This window comes from Strigops habroptila, chromosome 3, assembly GCF_004027225.2.
Source record: "Strigops habroptila isolate Jane chromosome 3, bStrHab1.2.pri, whole genome shotgun sequence".
Lineage (NCBI taxonomy): Eukaryota > Metazoa > Chordata > Aves > Psittaciformes > Psittacidae > Strigops > Strigops habroptila.
In genome coordinates, this window is record NC_044279.2 from 79,970,177 (window position 1) to 79,989,320 (window position 19,144).

At 44.4% G+C, this 19,144-nt stretch overlaps 1 protein-coding gene across 1 annotated transcript in view; it reads right to left on the reverse strand.

Annotated features, from left to right (window-relative positions):
- Nucleotides 1–1,785: 1,785 nt before the first annotated feature.
- Nucleotides 1,786–19,144, reverse strand: part of LOC115605327 (pregnancy zone protein-like) — a 33,221-nt gene continuing 15,862 nt past the window's right edge. The window contains 22 exon segments of the mRNA XM_030479593.1: nt 1,786–2,334; nt 2,753–2,794; nt 3,935–4,037; nt 4,276–4,344; nt 5,025–5,115; nt 5,818–6,041; nt 7,527–7,534; nt 8,976–9,129; nt 9,894–9,968; nt 11,681–11,837; nt 11,935–12,016; nt 13,256–13,432; nt 14,003–14,086; nt 14,390–14,441; nt 14,615–14,736; nt 14,878–15,004; nt 15,199–15,316; nt 15,318–15,350; nt 15,445–15,553; nt 16,107–16,212; nt 17,841–18,014; nt 18,794–18,831. Coding sequence (XP_030335453.1) covers nt 2,285–2,334; nt 2,753–2,794; nt 3,935–4,037; nt 4,276–4,344; nt 5,025–5,115; nt 5,818–6,041; nt 7,527–7,534; nt 8,976–9,129; nt 9,894–9,968; nt 11,681–11,837; nt 11,935–12,016; nt 13,256–13,432; nt 14,003–14,086; nt 14,390–14,441; nt 14,615–14,736; nt 14,878–15,004; nt 15,199–15,316; nt 15,318–15,350; nt 15,445–15,553; nt 16,107–16,212; nt 17,841–18,014; nt 18,794–18,831 — 2,195 coding nt within the window. The 3' untranslated portion in view covers nt 1,786–2,284.

Genomic DNA, 19,144 nt, shown 5'->3' on the forward strand with positions numbered 1-19,144 from the left:
GTCTCAGAGCAGGAGACAGCAGGAGACAAGTCTCTGAGTGAGACAGCATCCTTGGTGCAGGTGATAGAGGGAAGGAGAAAAGGTGCTGTGTGAAGACAGGAGGGAAGGGATTGAGGGAAGAAGGCGTGCAGGGTGGTGGTGAAGGTACAGACAGTAAGACGAGGCAGAAGTCTTAGGGCAGCTTGGCAACCAGGGCTGTAAAAGAAGGGGACTGGCCACATTGGCAGGGGGTGGGGGAGGCAGGGTTTTGCCTTGCCCCTGAGTTCCCCAACACCTAGAGCTCCATCTCAATGTCTCTACTAATCCAAGAGGGTCTGTGTCCCTTCCCCATCCTATGGCCCTACATTCCCCCTCTCCTCCCTGCTCGTCATCTGCACCCCCTCTGGTGCAGGATCCCCACTTCTAAGAGAGAGGGAGAGAGGGGTTGGGTAAGGTTTGTTCCTGTGTCGGGCCACAAAACCAGGTAAGGGGAATTTCCACTGCTGTGGGCTTGGGTGCTTTGCGGGGTTTGGTTGAGGTTTTTTTCAGTTGTTGATTGGGTTACATGGCTCTGTTCAGAGCCCTTAAAGTATTATCAGAGCCCTTAAAGGTATGTCCTATTCTTTCTCAGCCTGTGATGCTGCCATCACCCTCTTTCACGGCCAGGGTACATAACGAGGTTTTGTCCTTTTTGGATTCTAAGGCCATTTTCCCAGTAAATCAGGAAATTGGTGGGTGCAGACGGAATTCACCCACACTGTGATTTTTAGGCACCAGCAGTAAAGGTAGTGGGCAAGCCCCCTAAGAAGCAGAAGAGGTGAATTTGCGGGTGCTATCAAGTGCATACAGGATCCCAGTATCTTTTTTCTGCTGCCTCCATCTGAGTTCAGGTCCACAGCTGGAGCAACCCTACAGTTGGGATGTGGATTGAAAGATCTCTGCCTGCCTCTGCTACTCCTAGCTAGACTGTGTCAGCCCTAAGGGCTCTTCTGCAGCTCCTGATCTATTTTAGGCATGTAGGGCCATTTTTTCATCTTCCAGGCTCATATCTCCAGGGTACCATTTGTTGCTCAGCCTGTGTCTTGAGGGAAGAGCATCCCTGACCAGCCGTGGCTCCAGGAGCATGCCCGCAGTGCAGGACCTATGATGCCATCCAGGTACTACCCCAGTCTTAGCACTACAAGATGGCGACACACAGCAGTCATTTATACAAGTGTTAGTCTTACCCTATATCCATAGTAGATGCACATGACCTTCATCTGCTAGCTTTCTGAGGTTATCTTAGCTAGCTGCTTGATCTCCTCCTGCAAGACAAGTATATAGAGAAAAGTAAGGACAACAATACCCATTTGACATGTCACCAGGAACATAAAACTGCCACAACCTGAGGAAGATCGTGGATAGTTCACTACATGTAACATCTATTAATGTCTTCTCTTTTCATTAAATTTCTACAGTAGTCTTAGCTTTGCATGTCCTGCATGCACACAGCATCCATCACTGCCTCGTATTGCTATTTCTTTTTATGACAGGTAACTGAATCACTAAAGGGAGATTACAAATGTTTGCTTCCAAAAAAAGCTAAAGCAGCACAGGCCATAAAAAAACAGCCCCACAAACACATCCAGATCTAACCCTTCTTTTATATGGCCTGGCATACTTGCTTTTAAAGTGGTAGGCATTGAAAGAAAATCCTGGAGTCCTTGATCTAATGGAAATGAGATCTGAAAGTGAGATCTGCAGGATTACGCTCTTTTTGCGTTTTTAAAATAAATGGAAACAAACAAGAGGCCACATAACATATCGTGAATGTGGAAGGGTTGTTATTTCAGTCTCATGGCCTCCCTTCATAAGGCATTGTTATACAGTTCTTTTCTGCCTGTTCCTACTCTTCAGTTGTGACATAAAGAGGATGTAGTGAACCAGAGGAGGGCTAGAAATGTCTTTTTTTGCTTCGAGTTTGATTGTAGACAAACTGTTCTTTTAACTCTATTGAGAAGGTAGCCCAGAGATGGGACTCAGGGAGGAGAGGAAGACTAAAGCCACTATGATTACCAAAAGCAAAATATGTAACTAACTGTGACCTAAGTAATGTTTCTCTCTTTTTCAGACATTAAAATCTTCATCAACCATCAAGTCACTGCCTTATCTCCATGTCCCACATACTTTATTTCACTTGAACCCAAACTACTGTGTATTAAGCCAGGTTTCACATGGAAACTTAGGATCAAAGGAAATAGGGTGCATCCAACACAGTAGAGAGCCAGAGCAATGCAGTTTTCCTTATGGAAGCAGAAAACTCAGATTATTGGTTGCAGAGCCAGGGCATTCTAGTAGGAACCTTCTCTGAGATATCTGTGGAAAGAAAGAGCAAGAAAAGGCAAGGTGCCTGATGAATTTTTAGGAAGCTATCTAAGAACTCAGAGAACTTAGAGGATGTCATCTTGCTGTCATTGACATAGGAATTTCCAGTTGCATTCAGATTTGAGATGCTGTAAGAACTGCACATGTGAGGAGTGTATGGAAGCGGAATAAAAACAGATCTTTTTAACCTTCCATGGTATGCTAAGGCCTTGGTCTGCATTGAGATTATACCTGGGCTAGAAACTATGCCCACTCATACAGTAGATCCCAATTCAACCTGCAGACCGAGAAGGCTTTACAGGACCTGATGGAATTAAATACAAAGCAGAGGTAGGGTGTTTTGCTTGCTTACCACCAGTCCTCTACTTTGTGTCAGCTATTCCCACCTTGGAAGCCTGTTAACACTAACCTGAACTGCAAGGGAAAACATATTCTCTTGCTGTGCGGTCATCTGCAGAAACAAAAGAGAAAGAGCAGTGAGCTGCAGAACTGCGTGGTAGGGTAGCGCCAAGCTTCTTACGCTTTAACACCTTAGTTTTTTTACTCTTCACATTGTGAATGCAGGAACAGAAAAATATCTACATTGGGTCAGACCAGTGGTCTGTGTTTCCAACATATCTCCCATACAGCTGTAAAAGGCCCGTGTATGCATTGTGATACCTTCTAATGCAAAGACATTTTTGTAAGTAGAGACCCTTTCATTAGTGTGTCCCAATAGCCTTGCTTTTTTATGGATAATTAGTATTTTCATGTGAGATATCAATTTCTAAAATGTATGTACTAAACACAAAAATTCTTTTACAGGATAGAATAGCAAAGAGAGCAGGTGACAATATTTAGCTCTGTAAATGCTGGGTTAAGAAGTCTTGTCCTCTTCCTGACATGGTGTGGAAAGAGGAACAAGAATAGAATTCAGTATGCAGCATGTATGCCTGTGGTGCTGCTTTCTTCATCTTCAGTGGTAGTTTTTCCATTTTGTTCTCAAATTATAAAAAAAAAAAAAAAAATTTCTTAATGTTCCATCTGCTGTTTTGGCTTATACTGAGAGACTCAAAATAACTCCAAGATCTCTCTTCTTTGTGCTGACAGTTCATTTAGAGCTTTAAAGGGTAAGAAAATATTTTTCTATTACCCTCTGAGTACCTAATGGATAGTAGGATTCTTACACACAAAAAGCACAGAACTAAATTCTGCCTTCTGGTGGATCAGGGTGGCAGTATGTAACACTGATTTTAAATAAATGTCTAAGTATTTTCAAGAGAGCCAAGGAGCTGGAGGAGACATCCTAAATTGACAGTGCAGCTTTCTTTCCACAGAGGCATAGCTGAAGCTAGAGGAAGTAAAAAACCACAGTCATTTTGAACACATACACACCACAACATAATCATAGTGCCAGGCAGTCTCATCTTCAAGAACAGAAAAGCAATTGATTCTGCTTCTTGAATGCCAGAGTTTTATATAGAGGAAACCCAAGCTTGGAGTTGCAGGAAAAAGTGCACCAGAATAAGGGAGATAGGGAATAAGGGACATAGAACTGTGTCTGAATGGGGGGTATAATAGTTTCTCTTTGCTTATGTCACTGAAATCTCACCTGGCTTATAGTAGTTGTAGACATGCACTGTTGCCGCTTTCAGGTTCTGCACTTCAACATCTTGTTCCACTGAGATGTTAAGCTTCAGAGAAGTCTTACCCAGCTGGAGAGGATAGAAATTAGCAGAAATGCACTGGCCATCTCAAAGTCACCTACATACCCACTTTATTCCCTCTGCATCAGAGATTTCTTTTTCTATCTTTCCAAGTTCTTCCACCCTCTTCCTTTTCTGCCAAAATTTTAGCAACCTTGACCAGCCTAGAGATTTGCATTTCTGATCTCTGAGAGTCCCAATACAAGTACTGCAGTTGCTATTACTTGAATAGTAATCTTTCTCTTACCTCTTCCAAGTAGATTGTGATTTTGTCTGTTTTTACCTCTGTCTTTTTTGCCAGAGGTATCTTCTCCAGCTATATAGGAAGACAAGAGATGAGCTTGGTTAGCATCAGGTCATTGGCCTTCCCTGTTGTCTCACACCAAGTATGGTATTTGTCAGTGACCCACTGCTGACCAAACCACTTAGCCTAGTCAGGAGAAGACCTGCATAACCCAGCTATAATGGCACCGAGATTGCTGGGGGTGCACAAAGCCTCAAAAAGACTTCTTTCACATTCAGAACAAGTGTTCTTGAGCCATGTTCCTACTTTCAGCACTTGCAGCAGAGGGAAACATGGATAATAGGAGGATATGATGTATGTTCCTGGTTATCTCCTGGAACACTGGAGCATGTCATTGAACAACTCAATGGGATTCAACACCGCTTTATGGAGTATCCCTGCCAATGGCACTGGCAATGGCAAAGGGTCTCAGTGTGCCCCCAGATGATTCTAAGTAGGTGCTTTTCAGCTTCTCTCTAACCTCTTACTGCATATGTGATCCTCACTACCAAACATGAAAAACTGCACAATCAGTTCCGCAAGTGGAAAATTGCTCTGTGAAATAGCCCACTGTATCTGCACTTTAATTAACTTGTAGCAAGATAAGTAGATACCATTCTCCAGCAGTTCTTAGATGTTTGGATATTTCTGGCTCAGCTACATCAGAAAAACATTTTCATATCTTCAGGGAAAGCCAGAGGAAAAAGTCTTACTGCTTTCACAGAGCTCTTCACAGGAATGAACCCTGACAGCACCTCCACCTCCACCAGGGCCATGTTACTGGTTTCATGGTCCCCTACATAACTGAAAAAGACAGGAGAGAAGCACATTAGATGTGGAAGGCATCACAGCATGTCTAGGAGATACTAACGAACACTTCCAAACTCTGGCCTGCTCTACAGTGAAAGCTCAGCAGCATGCCCAACTGATAGGAGAAAGGGACAAAAATTTGCCCCCATCTACTTGCTCAATATTGAGACAGATTGTGCAGAGAATGTGTTATGGTTAATGTGTTACAGCTTCATGTCCTCTCCACATGGAGATGTTACTTTCAAGACAGTAGGGTATGGCGAATATGGACCAAGACACTCATCCTAGGCAGATGCAGGCAAGTGAAATAAGGATAGGGACTGGAATTGTTGCTATCTGTTTCCAGCAGAGGTTCACACTACAGGAGAATGCACCTCAGAGCTGGTTCAACCCAGGCTGCCGAGTGTTCCCCAGGGAGGGAACTCTGGCACTTGGGAACACTGCCATCTCAGCTGCTAGTGCTCTTGGGGCTGTTGAGCTGCTCTGTGCTGACCAAAATAGTTGCTGTGGTTCTGCAAGACACTGCAAATGCATTTCCATGCTTCTCCAGGCCTCAGTTCATGATCTCTTTGGGACCTATGGAGAAGAAGAGAGTCTTCCCCTGTGTCTTTGTCTCCACAGACAGGAGGTTTTTAGGGGGGGCTTTGGTCATAGTACTGGGCTCCACTAAAGAAAGACCTTCAAGGAATCTCATACCTGACAGACACATGGATGTCAAGCTGGTCCCTGACACCATCATATTCTCTTGGTACTGTTTCCACTTCCAGAACAAAGACTTCTTCTGTTTCTGATGGTGGGATGTTATAGTACAAAGTGGTCTGGTGGGGAAGAAAATATCTCTGTGAAGTGCCCTGGAGTTTCCCTGTATGAGCTAAAGGGCTACCTGTGCCTCCGATTTTTAAGGAATTGGTAACCAGTGGCTAACACAGTTGGCACCAGCTGTGCTTTCTGTTCAGACATGCTGTTTAGCACACAGCGTCAGGTACATCTGCGAAATGTAACCCTGAGCATGGAGGGTCAGCTATCTGTGATCCAAGGCCTCATTCAGTACAACAATGTCTCAGTCTTACTGGAAAAAAAAATAAATTAAAAAGTGTGAGAAAGTACATTAGCTAAAACACTGCCCGCAAGGAGAAGGAAATATAACTGTTAACTGTTGACATGAGAATAGTTAGCAGTTCCAGGTCTCAAGAGGAAAAATACTGACAAAACAACTATAAAACCCAAAAGAAAGAAAGAGTAAAGAATCAGAAGAAGACAATTCAGCAAGAGGGATGATCACACTCCTCCAAAGAGCAGCATAGGCCAATCTTCCTCCATCTGCCTGGTGCCTGACTGCCTGGTCAGCAGTATTCATCAGATGTCTTATGCTTATTAACTATAGTCAAGCGCAGCCAAGCAGTACGAGTCCTAGTTACTTCCTCCATGCATTAACAGTAAATCATTGTTGTGTCCTCTTGTCTATACACTGCTTGCAGATTCTCTGAACAGAAGAGGTGGCTGAACAGAAGTGACACAGTGAGGGAGGTTTTCACAGGGAGTGACTTGAGTTCTTTGCTGCATGAGTGGCTCATAAAGCAGACCACTATCAAAGCTGCCAGAAAAATAAGATGGACCAGTTGTGTTTGTGTACTGAGATAAGAAGACCTTGGTCCTCCATCTCTCCTTGTCTCTCTGTGTGATAACAATCCAAAGAATATCAGGTCAGAAGATATACAGTGCTCAGCTCCTGAAGCAATGACATCAGCAACATATGCTCAATATAGAAGCAGGTACTGTTCTGTATCTCATCACTCCTTACTTCAGATCTACTGGTCTCTTTACAATGACATGGCTCTATAGCATGGGGCAGCAAAGCTGAGACATTTCTGAGATGAAGATACAGTCCTAGTCTTACTAATCTCTGTGTACTGTGTATATTCAAAGCTATGTCCCCAAGCTACAGCATTTTTCCTGTTTCTGCATTTCCCTAGGACAGTCTAACAGAGCTCCCTGTTCTGAAAAGCTGCAGGGTCCATTTCCAGTCAGTTGTATCTATTTATTGTGCTAGAAATGGTCACTCTTTGAGGGAGAATTGCTGATGGGTTACCAGAGGAGCAGAACTGCCCAACTCATTTTGTTGGCATCCTCACTACACAGTGCATAGGCTTTGACAATTTAAGCTAGAGCTGGCCTGCCACCTATGGTCTAAGCTCACAGGCATTGAATAAACCTGAGTCCAGTTGAATATTTTGCTGTAGTGATGGTAGGCGGCTAACCAAAATTCAGCTAAGAATTTAGCTTAATTTTTGTGCCAGTGTAGATATCTTCTGCAATGGTACAAATGTGAAACCTTGAAATTCTTTTAAATTCCAAATCAGTTTTCAGAACAAACCTTCACTTTTGAAACAGAATGACAAAATCACTTGTTTGCCTAAAACCAGCATAAAGACTTTAAAATTTAGCTCAGGGACTCTGTGGACTGGTATAACTTCATTATGCTTATGAGAATGGAAGGTTTTTGCATGAGGGATTTGTAATTTATTACTCCCAAGGTGGTGTACACAGAACAAGTTTTAAATGAAGTGATAGAAGGTTTCTTGAAGATGCAGCTACAGCTGGCCTACAGATTAACCTTGATTCTTTAAAAACCATCAAATTCCTCTTTAAGATCCAACTGTAATCCTGTTAGTGAGGCTAACAGAGAAAGGTGTCTCTAGCCAGCAGAAGATAAACCTCTGGGACAGAGATTCTCCAGCAGGCAAACTGCAGTCATATCTTCAGATTCAGTAGGCAGAACACAGACACACTTAAACATGTAGAACAACACCTTTCCATCTCTTACAACTCCATTGCTCTTGTCAAGCCATTGCTAACTATTAACAGTGAACACAAAAGCCAAAGAAAACTATGACTTGACCCACAGGCAGTTTCTAGTGCTCTATGCTTTAAGGCTTTAAGGAGACATTTTCCAAAGTGCTTGGTAAGTTAGAAGCATCAGACTGACTGGACATCACTGAAGATGTTCTCCAGTCACTTGTTCAATATATACTGTCTCAGAGGCAGCTCTGAAAAAGCACTCAATGTGTGCAACTCAACTTCTGCCAGTTCACCCACTAGCCACCCTGTGAAGCCAGCTGGGCAGCTTGAGTGTCTATGCAGTGACCTGTGCTCTGCACTGGCAGCTGATCAGGCAGAAAAATCCTCTCTCCCTTTTGTCTTCTGTCTCATTTCTTCAGTCCCCAGTGTAGTTCTCTGTACTGCTAGATGAACACGTGTGGAGAAACTTACTTAAGCCAAATCAGGTAATAAATATTATAACCAAATGTCTAACCATAAGCTTAGGTGCTTTGAAACCCCCACCTGGCTTCCTCATTAAGGACAGCAGTCTATTTTTTGCCACATTAAAGAGACAAAAGGAAGAACCAAGCTCAGCAGCACAGCAATAACTATGCATCCACACAAGGGCCCTGAGCTGAGTAGACCAGAAATGGGGGAGCAGTCAAAAGGTTTGAATTCTGCATGTAAATGCCCTGACCAGCAGCTGAATAGACATGGTGAACTAAATTTCCTCTGTAAGATCTCTTGCACTACATATGAATTGCTGACGAATGACGGGAGCACCACAACTCAAGTGAGTCCTTTGACCACACAAACTGAGCATGGATGACTTCTGCTGCTTTCAACTAGAAATTGTTCCTGGGTCTGAGAAAACTAGAGACTCTCACAGCTTCGAGAAATTACAATTTTCTGACACAAAAGCCAATCTAAGAATAGTTAAATTTTCCAAATCACTACAATTAAATCCTACAGATATCAGGCATTAAACACAGTCATTGCCTCTAGAACCCAAAATCTTCTAAACAGCAACCTACCAGTTTCCTTCTCTACCATATGCAGGAGCTGCTCTCTCATCTGCATATCCTTACGCAGTGTGAAGACATAAGCCATCAAAGCCTTGACATAAAGGCTTGTCTTATCAAGTGTTACATTTTTGAGGCAACGTAAGGCATTATCCAGCATGGTGACCTGAGAAAGGAATTCCAACCCAGTGAATTTCCTCTGACAAAAAAAAAAGTTGTTGTGAAAATATATCCCCAACCCTCAAGCATCCCAGCTATATCTTTGATGTATTTCAGTCCTAGCATCTCTCTCAGGGCTGTGGAACGTGTAGTAGAGTGGACAAAGCATCACTCACTGTGGGTTGAAAACAAAGATCTTACTGGACATATCACTGGGAGGCAGGATTGTCAATACACTTGAGAATCCAGCTGTAGGAAATGACTGGTAACACGCTGGCTCATAACTGTCAGATCTGCATTCTGTGGACCTCAGCTCCTGAGGGGATACAACATTATTCTCAGAACTGTACCAGTAAGGCTGGAATATCAGCCCATCATAGCTAGAAGAGTCTGCACTTGGCCTGAAGATCACTGCTTTTATTTCAGGTTGAAGAAGGGGGGTTGCATACCTGAAAGGTGGTCTTCTTTTTATCCTTTGGCTATATTGGTCAGTTTAATGAAAACTATTGCATCACTCTGCAAGCCCTGAGCCATTTTCAGAGGCAATTATTTCCCCTGAGATCAGTTGGGAATGGCACATGCTCTGCTTTGCTGCAAATCAGGCCTTTTACATTAAGAACTCCTTTCCAAGTTAACAATTTCCTATTGAGCTTATTGTATACAAAGGTGGGACATGGCAGAACCTTTCACCAGCTCAAGCTGGATACTCCCTGAAACCACAGACCTGGGGAGCATGCTGCCAAGCCCTGCAAGAGTTTGGATGTGACTTGCATTCTTCTCCAGATGGAACTCCACCAGCGCAGCAGCAATATAGGCTGTTAATGAGATTGTATCATCCACACCACCCTGCAACTCACACAGACAAATGTCAGAAAAGGGCAAAACCGAACACTGACTGCCTGTCATTGTATAGCCCCTGAAACTGCCTATGGATGGTGTGTGTGAGAGAGGACAGGAGCATGCCTCAGGGAATTCCTGGACATATGGGGACTGAAGGAAAGCATTCCAGGCTCACTTACTGAATATAATGAAAGTCTGGTGTTGAGGGCAGCCTCAGAGCCGTATTGTGCATTCAGCCTAGGCATGCATTCTCACAGAAGGGCATGAAACAGACTGTTAATCTATTTATTTTCTTAAATATGTTACAACTGGACTATTGAACAAAGTTATTATGATGCAGGATTTGCATATAAGAAGCAATGCAAGTTTACATACAGTTCAGCTAACTATAAGAAGCTACAGGTTAATATGGATAAACAGGCTCACAGGAGCCTCTTTTCCCATCAGAGGACATTCGTTCTTGGGGAAGTTCTGCCTGTATCCTCAGACATAAGACATGACCTCATCTAAAATGAGAAAGGGAATTTGGGCTGAGCTGCTGAGAAGCATTGTTCACACTGAATAGCAGAAACTTTGAAGTGTAAGGAGAGGGGGGAGACAAAACCTATGCCAAAAAATTCTGTTCAAATAGAAAGCCCAAGATGAGAAATTAAAGAAATTCAGACAAGGATGGACAGTCTACATGTACATTCTGGGTTCTGGGGTTTTTTTGGTATGGGATACAAATTTTAAGGGAAAAAGTGTAACCCCATTGCTTTGCTAAAATAGCAGACTCTTTTCTTTCATAAACCTGCCTTGTATTTAATATGAGTGACCTTGTAATCTGACCAGTCTGGATTATTCTTACCTTTACAAGGACAATGAACCCAATTCATGTTCACCAAGAGCTTGGTACATTTCCTGCTCTACTGCAGGGATCATTTTAGGGATGTCAGGCTGGAGGAGAATTCATACTTTTTGGGAGGTGGACAACAGCTGTGTCTTCAGATAATCTCAGAGCACATAGTCAGGACTATCTGGAGTGTATTGTGCATCATAAGGCATGAGAAGAGAGATAATGCAGCCAGGGTATTCTAGGCAAGCACTAAAATATAGAAATATTTCTCCCTATGCCCCTGAAGTGCCCTGGCACAACTGGCCATGCTGCCTTTTGACTAAAGTAAAAATGAAGAAATCCTAGCAGAGATCCTACAAAGTGTCCTAAAAGGATACCAGAGAGGGACTCTTCATCAGGGTCTGTAGTGATAGGACAAGAGGTAATGGGTTCAAACTTAAACAGGGGAAGTTCAGGTTAGATATAAGGAAGAAGTTCTTTACTGTGAGGGTGGTGAGGCACTGGCACAGGTTGCCCAGAGAAGTGGTGAATGCTCCATCCCTGGCAGTGTTCAAGGCCAGGTTGGACAGAGCCTTTGGTGACATGGTCTGGTGCGAGGTGTCCCTGCCCGTGGCAGGGGGTTAGAACTAGATTATGTTAAGGTCCTTTCCAACACAAACCATTCTATGATTCTATGATTAAAACCTCACCTAGAGGAAATGCTAGTGGTTTTAGACCATGCTTTTTTATTCTGCTCTGGGAAGCTGCCTTGGCTGTGCTAGGCCATGGGCATATTGCTGTGTGCTGCTGTGTGCTACTGTGTGCAGAGAAAGAGCCTGGGGAAGCAACCCTGTGCCTCACATTGTTTTTCTCCTGCTCCCACTCCCATGTCTGGCAGCCACACCTTCAAGTCATTGTTGAAAAGCTTCCCCACGCTCTGGAAGCAGCCACTGGGCAGCTGGTGCTTCTGCAGCCAGAGCAGGGCACTGTGCACATGATCCTTATTGATGTAGATGTGAGAGCTGGCTTGTCCAAAGGATCTGGCTACAAAAGCTGTCAGCCTGAGAGCGGGGCACAGAGGAATCCTATGTCACAGCCAGGAGCTGAACCAACAAGGATAATAGGTTTGGGATGACAGTAGCAACTCTGGTCACTCACCATGTGTTACCCTGGCTGTCACCTTTCCCAAAGGCGCTGTATGAGCCATTGTCATGTTTGTAGAGCAGCTGACGCTGGTAACCTATGAAGATGGGTGCCAAGGACATGGCTCTCAGTGTGAAGGCCTGTAGCATCTCAAACTGTATCTGGCTGTGGAAAGAAAGCTCCACAGCAAGAGACTTCACCAGGTCCTACAGTCAGAGACATTGAGGCAAACCTCCCACCCCACACTCCCCATGCACCCCACATCAGCATGACAAGAAGCAGTTGCACAGCACCACTGAAGTGTGGCATGCGGCTGCTCTACATGACTAGAGCTGTTACACGCAGGTACTGTGGGTATCTGCCCTGCTGGTTTGCAGAACGGTGACATGCTTTGCCACCTCATGTCTGCCCGCGCCCCAGAGAACCTTCATGGGCACTGTGCTGTGAATAAAATAGCTGTAGGAGTGAGGAGGAAGGCTTTTCCTAGAGGAGACCAATACCATCTCCAGTTTGTTTTTCAGTATTCCTGCTATCCCTGTTGGGACTCAAGAAAGCACGTTTTTGTTTTTTTAGAGAAAGCTCTGAGGGCAAAATGCTGTCTGCACCTGTTTGCTTTTCCTCCACCCTCCACAGGGTCTCATTGGTTACCCTCCATCTTGTCCCTGTGCTGCTGGCAGTCTCTTGGGTAGGTCCCCCTCTCCCAAATATCTGACCCACTTGCAGTACAAGAGAGAAAGGGGGAAGGAGAGGAAATAAAACCGTATAACCCTATCCATGGGAGGCTGCTAAGCTTGCAGCATAGCAGGGTAAGGAGACTGGCAGGCTGAAATGTGAGGCGTTTTGCAAAATGGAGCACAGACACTGGCACTGTATTAAATTCAGATTAACCTGGACAGAGCTGACATGCCCCCACAATATGTGTCCTAAAACATGGGGAAACACTAAGCTACCGAACTCCTATCTATCCCCAAAGGTCATTCTTTATTCCAGTTAATAGCAGCTGATGCCATTTCCACAAGGGACTTCCATCTGCCTCAGACTGATAAGAGAACAAACCACAGGCATCACATAATGATGGAAATCATTAATTACCTACACCCTTCACTAAAAAGCAGGCTTGGTACCTCAATCACAGTAAGAGACAGAGGTCCTGCTTCTTCAGAAACGCACTTTTCCTTCCATGAGATATATCCTTTAGTGTCTGTAATACCTTTCTTTGTCACAGCTCTGGCAGCGCTCCCACTTCTGCCCTGCACCTCCCTATCAGACCAGTGGCCCACACTCTTGATTTATAGCACCTTCGTTTTGGAGCAGAAGGAAAAAAGACAATATTTACCTGTTTTCAGGAATTTCAGTGCTTTATCTTCAATTTCTGGGACCAGTTGTTTAGTCTTATTCAAGTACTGGAGTATGAAGATGTTTGGTGCAAACTGAATCATGTTCTGTTCACCACAGCCAAAGGGCATCATTAGTAGCTAGTCTAAATTTTGAAGTGCTGGGCCCATGATGCCCCCTTAGGTTTGAGGTGGAGTGGCAGGAGAAAGGAAAAGCACAGACATTCAGCAGTACGAAATGAAGGGACTGCTGCCTTCTCTAAACTCTACTGGGATTCTGGAAAAGAGCCAGCCCCTCACTGAAAGGAGATGATGAAGATTTCTGCTGGCCTCTCCTAGATTAGGCCAGCACAGAAAGGGAAGACATCATGGTTCTGGGAGGAGGGAGGGAATACAAAACTTGAAGGGGTCTGAAGAAAGGGGATGAGAGCTGTCATTCCTGAGTGGTTATCAAGGAGGGAGAATTACAGCAGCAAACCAGGTGGAAATCTGCAAGGAGGTTTTGGTTCACTTAGGTGAATAGCAATGACAGATGTCAGAGAAGATACCCCGTCTTGTGCCTTCTCGAGCCACTTGGGGGTAACTCAGGATAATTCCTTATGAGAGGAATAAATATTGAAAAAGATTACTTGATCCATATTTCTGAGGCCAACAGTACACTCCTTACAGCTTATCTCATGAGGAACTGGGTTGATGCATCATTAAGCTCTTCCCACTGGGGACCCAAGAGCAGGGAAAGTCTTTCTCACCAATCACAGAGAAAGTGGCTCGTCCAGATCCCTCCAGCACTTCTGCATGCAGAGTCAGGGAGAACTCTTCTGAGACAGTGCTATCTGAGGAAGGCAAAACCCAGCAATTTATCCCATGGAAGAAGTATCACACACAAGTGCAACATCCCAAGGAGACCCCGGTGAGGCCCAGTGTGGCATTGAGTCACAGCAGCTGAGACTTGCAAACAAATGCCTCGATACAGGAAACTTTGCCAGACATGGACAAACTATAGTGGTTGTTCTCTCAGATAGAGATGGTACCAGCGGTGGTTGCTCTCTGACATCCCCCCACCTCTGGGTATTTGCAGTAGCCCCCTCCCTTCAATCTTGCTCTCATGATCAGTAACAGGGATTTTTGTCCCATACCTGCAGCACAAAGAAAGACGTTTTGGGTCTTCTCTTGTAGGACACCTCCTGGCTGCAGATGGAGAAAGGGTAGTTCAGATAAGGAAGGCAGGAAAGGGAGTCACCATGGCTCAGCAGGCCTGTCTGCTTCCAAGGAGGGACTAAGCCTCCTCTTAGCATCTTGCTAACCACTTCAGGGAATGACCCGCTGTCCCCAGATGTACTCCACCTTAAGGTGTGACTAACCTTCCCAAGCAGAGGTTTTATCACTGTGTCTCTCTCTCCTTGCAAAGGTGTCACAGTCACCCTGTTATCACACAGATCGTGTGAATCTTCTGCCACGCTGCTCAGGGTGACATTCACTTTGCCTGCAGGGAGCACAGGGGCACATTGCTGAGCACTTGCAGTAGAGAGCTGTATGTACGAGCACTGGGATCAAACACGCAGAGGCAGGCAAATTCCAACCCTCCTCCCACTTAGCTGCCACACATCCCTCTGCTCAACCTCACCCAGCCTGGTGGCTGTCACATTCCACACAAAGGTTTTCACTTTGTTGGCACAGAGGCAGCTGGCGAACTGGCAGCCTGGACAGGCATCCACTTTCAGTTCTGGGGTCTCTGTGAGTGTGGTGTGCACCTGAGTGTAGTGGGGTGTACAAGCACACGTTGGCATAGGCAGTGCATGAAGGAACAAACACCTTGGTTCATGAAGTGAGAGATGGTGGTTTGTGGCCCAGGTGCCAGTATCCAGGGCTCCTGAGAAGGTCATAGCTTACCTTTGGGCTCAAGTTTTTGCTCCAACAGAGGCTGTGTAATTGGGGGAATGCTCACCTGAATACAGTCCTTGAGGTAGTTGAAGACAGTGGCTTTTAGGCTGAAAGTCAGAGGTGCCAATCCAAAGCCAGTATCAGCAACACAGAAGGTGTTGGCATTCCATTCTGTGATGGTGTACAGCAACTTGGAGAGACACTTGCCCATCGTCCCTAGATCAGGAAGAGAGAAAGGAGAACTTGCTCAGAAGCAGTCAGAAGTCTCCAGGGGTCTCTCTGCGGAAGGCAGGTAGAAGCTGTTACCAACCCAACAGAGACCAAGTTCCAAATCCAGGTCTCTGGGAAAAGTGTCTGTGGTTTTGGCTTCTTGTCCTGAGAATGAGGTGCAAAATCACCATGGACAACATGACTTTCTACTGGAAACCAAGTGATACCTCAGAAAAGAGCATATGTAGCTACAGATGAAATTAGTTCTTCATTCACAGGCAATCTAACACAAACCTTAAATGCTTTGTGACACACAACAAGAGTGGATGTTTCAACAAGAGGGTTGGCGTTTCAGTGAGAATCTGATACAGATTGTGTATCTGTGGAGAATGCAGCCTTAGGGAGACAGAAGTGGATGGAGTTTAGCCTGAGGCTGTCTGACAGATCCAGCAAGATTGGTCTGGATCTAGGGGAGACAGCATGATCAGAAGGAGTGGCACTCTCTTAAACAGTCTGTGAAAGTGCTGGCGGAGAGCATAGTACATTTTCTATGCTATAGGGCCATCCAATAAAGCACAGGGATTTGAACTTTTGTCTGTGATTTATAAATCAGGTTCATTGAACTTGACACAAGCTTTGTTTCTCCCATACACAAACAAGAGACACAGCAGGGTCAAAGACAGCTGCTTCAGCTGCAGGCTGGCCAGAACTGGGAGAGCAGAGCCCCTTCCGCCAAGGAGATAGACATATCTGATTCCTAATCAGCAACATTGTCTTTTCGAGAATACATCTTTTTCACAAAGCCTGGTTGCATACAAGAAACTGGTTTCTTGATTCTAGTATTGGTTAATATTCTCATGAGCAATTTCTGCGAAAACAGTGAAAAGAGTAAATCAGTGATGAATAAAAGGGAACAAGGAATGTTGACAATATCTCATGGTAGTAGGTTTCATAAGGGGGATGGTGGTAGCTGAAACAATTTAAAATTATGCTTGTTTAGATACATATGCATAACATTACAGGCTCAGACTCTGGGCAGTGCATGAGGAATGGAAACCAACTTATGAGGAATACTGGAGCCAATTCTTACTTCTCATAAATTTCAACTAGATCTGTCCTTCATATGCCTGACCCTAACAATGAGACAGAGTCAACCATCATATATCCCATGAAAAAAACTTGAGAGAAAAAAAAAGTAAACTTTACATTGCTCCACAGTTTTAGAATGGAAAGATCTAACTGGTCACACACAGCCATTCTTACACAAGAAGAGGGGGAATGAGCGAGCAGCTGCGTGGTTCTGAGTTACTGGCTGGGCTTAAACCACGACAACAAGTTAGTACCAATCCTGGCTTAGAAAAGCGATGGGCAACTTGGTCACAACTTAGTTTGGATTTTGCTTTTGTCTGAATGAGACTCAGACTCTTAGGGCCTGTGCTTCACATGGTGGCAATATTGAATTGAATGCACCCTCACGAGCATGGGCTGAGAAAAAGACATCATCACACCGAAGGAACGTATTCGATCCTGTGAGCAATCCTTGCTTTGGTATAACAGTCTGCAAATCACTGAGAACTCTTCTACTTTCTTGAAGTACCAAGACGTTTCATGGAGAGAGGGGCCCCCATCCTTTCTGCAGAGGCTGTATATGCCTGTGGACTTAGTCATATGTTAGAGGACAGTCATCTGTTACAGGATCACTAATAATTGGGATAGTGGGATGTCCTTTAATTAGCTTATGAGATAGCGTAGGAGTAAGCATATAAAAGACAGTACAGTACTATACCTCTAGGGGGAATCAGGGTCTGTACTTGCAAGGTAGAGTTCTGTCAGCCTGAGAAGCCCATGCAACTCAGACTCCATTTTGGCTTGTTTTCAGTGTGTCTTCTCCTATTTTGAGATGCTTTTACTTGTGTATGTTTCTTTAAACAGCATTCTGTCAGAAGCAGCACTTCTTTGGTTTTGTTTAGCAGACATGTTGATATATCTTTTTTCTGGCTATTGTACTTGTCAGCTAATTAGCTTATTTTGTCATTTGTCTTGCTAGCTAGCTAGAAAGCCAAATTGTGAAGGACTTGTTTTTATTAAAAATGCTTTGAGGAGAAGTAAGAAGAGATTTAATGAAACAGAGTAAAAAATTTGCAAATAAAGTAATAGCCAAGCGGCGATTGGTCAAAATATGGTGAGGTGGTCAGGTCTTACTGGCATTTCTTGCCACTCGCCTTTTGTAGCTATGGTGGCCTAAACTAGATTTGTTAATTTTTAAACTTCCATAATCAGGTGGATTGCACTGTAATTACTCATAAGTTTCATCTTTCCCCATAGTCCCCAGATGAGTGCAGCTACACTGAACAACAAGGCACAGATGACTTGTAGCAATCAAAGTTGGGGTAGCTGAAGTTTGCAAAGAGTGAATTCTTTTAGGCATTCAGGATGGTATATTGGCAACCTCTGGCTCAGGAAAGGTTAAGGTTTAGTGGAAGTGTAGACACTCACCTTAAATAGATTAAAGACGTCAGCATCACTTTGGTACCGCTGTGCTCCCATCCAAGCCTTTTTGTGGAGACTGGACTTCTGGGGCAGACAAGGGTATGCCTCAAAGCCTTCCAAGTGATAAGGGAACCCTCGTCCTCCAGTTGCAAGGCTGTCATCAAAGACCTTCTCGTACAGCTGCAATGGAAAAATAAGGAACTGGCCAACCAGCATGTGTACGGGTCAGCTATGTGGATTGTAGCCCTCTATTATACTTTGTAAAGCTTTGCAGTTGAGGAAGTTCACACTGGCCCAGCTTAAACTAAATGACATTAAGCTCAAGGAGTGCATGTTGGCAAGTAGCTTTCAATCTGCAAGACTTTCACCTCTGACAGTTCAAGTCTTTTAACTCTAGGGTACAAGATTAGGATAAAAACATATGATTCAGTTTGAACACAAGGCATTGGCACACCTGACTTATATATTTAATGATTACTACTTTATATACCTGTTAGTAGATGATGCAAGCACTCTGCGCTGTAAAATGGAACACTAGATCACACTGTTGGTCCTATTTACAGGTGCAGCAAGTCCCCCTGGATTTGGTGAGGATTCTTTGTAATAGTCTGGCCTGCTATAACTTGACTTACAACTTTGCATGAGGTATATACATATGTATTCTCTCTGGTGTCCATTGTGGGATTGTGTTAGGGCTTTCAATTCTTGCAGTATTTTTGTTCTAAGTTTTAAATTCATTCCTCTGAAACACACAGCTGCTTTAAGGTAAGTTCATTCAACCCTTCTAGATTCTCACACCTGGGTGTGGACAAAATCCTGACCACTTTTCACCAGCCGCTGCATGCACTGTGTGCTGTCCCTCGCTACTGTTTTCTAAAGAACTGCTCAGGTGCTCAGCCTGATCCATCATACAGTTATAATTCAGTAATGTTTAGGGCAGAGGGATAGGGGGACCCTACTGGGGCAAAACTCCATTTCAAAGGTTTAGCCTCACTGCCTGGTGGAAGATGGAAGAGCAGAGAGACAGCTGCTAAGCACTCTCCCTCCAAGCAGAAAGCACCAGCAACTATCTCTTTGAAGCTGCTCTCCCTGCCTGCCCCTGCGGTACCATGCAACATCCGCCACTCTTCAGGCAGAGGCCCAAAGTTCAGGGCTGATGCACAAGGAATTTGATCACCACATAACTGCTCAGAAGAGGCCGAGGACAGGGAATGCCAGGGCAGCTGCCTAACGCTGCAGCCGTGTCCTGGGATGGACTATAGGCTTTTTTCCACCAGCGCATGTAGAAAGAAGGCAGGCAGATACTAGGG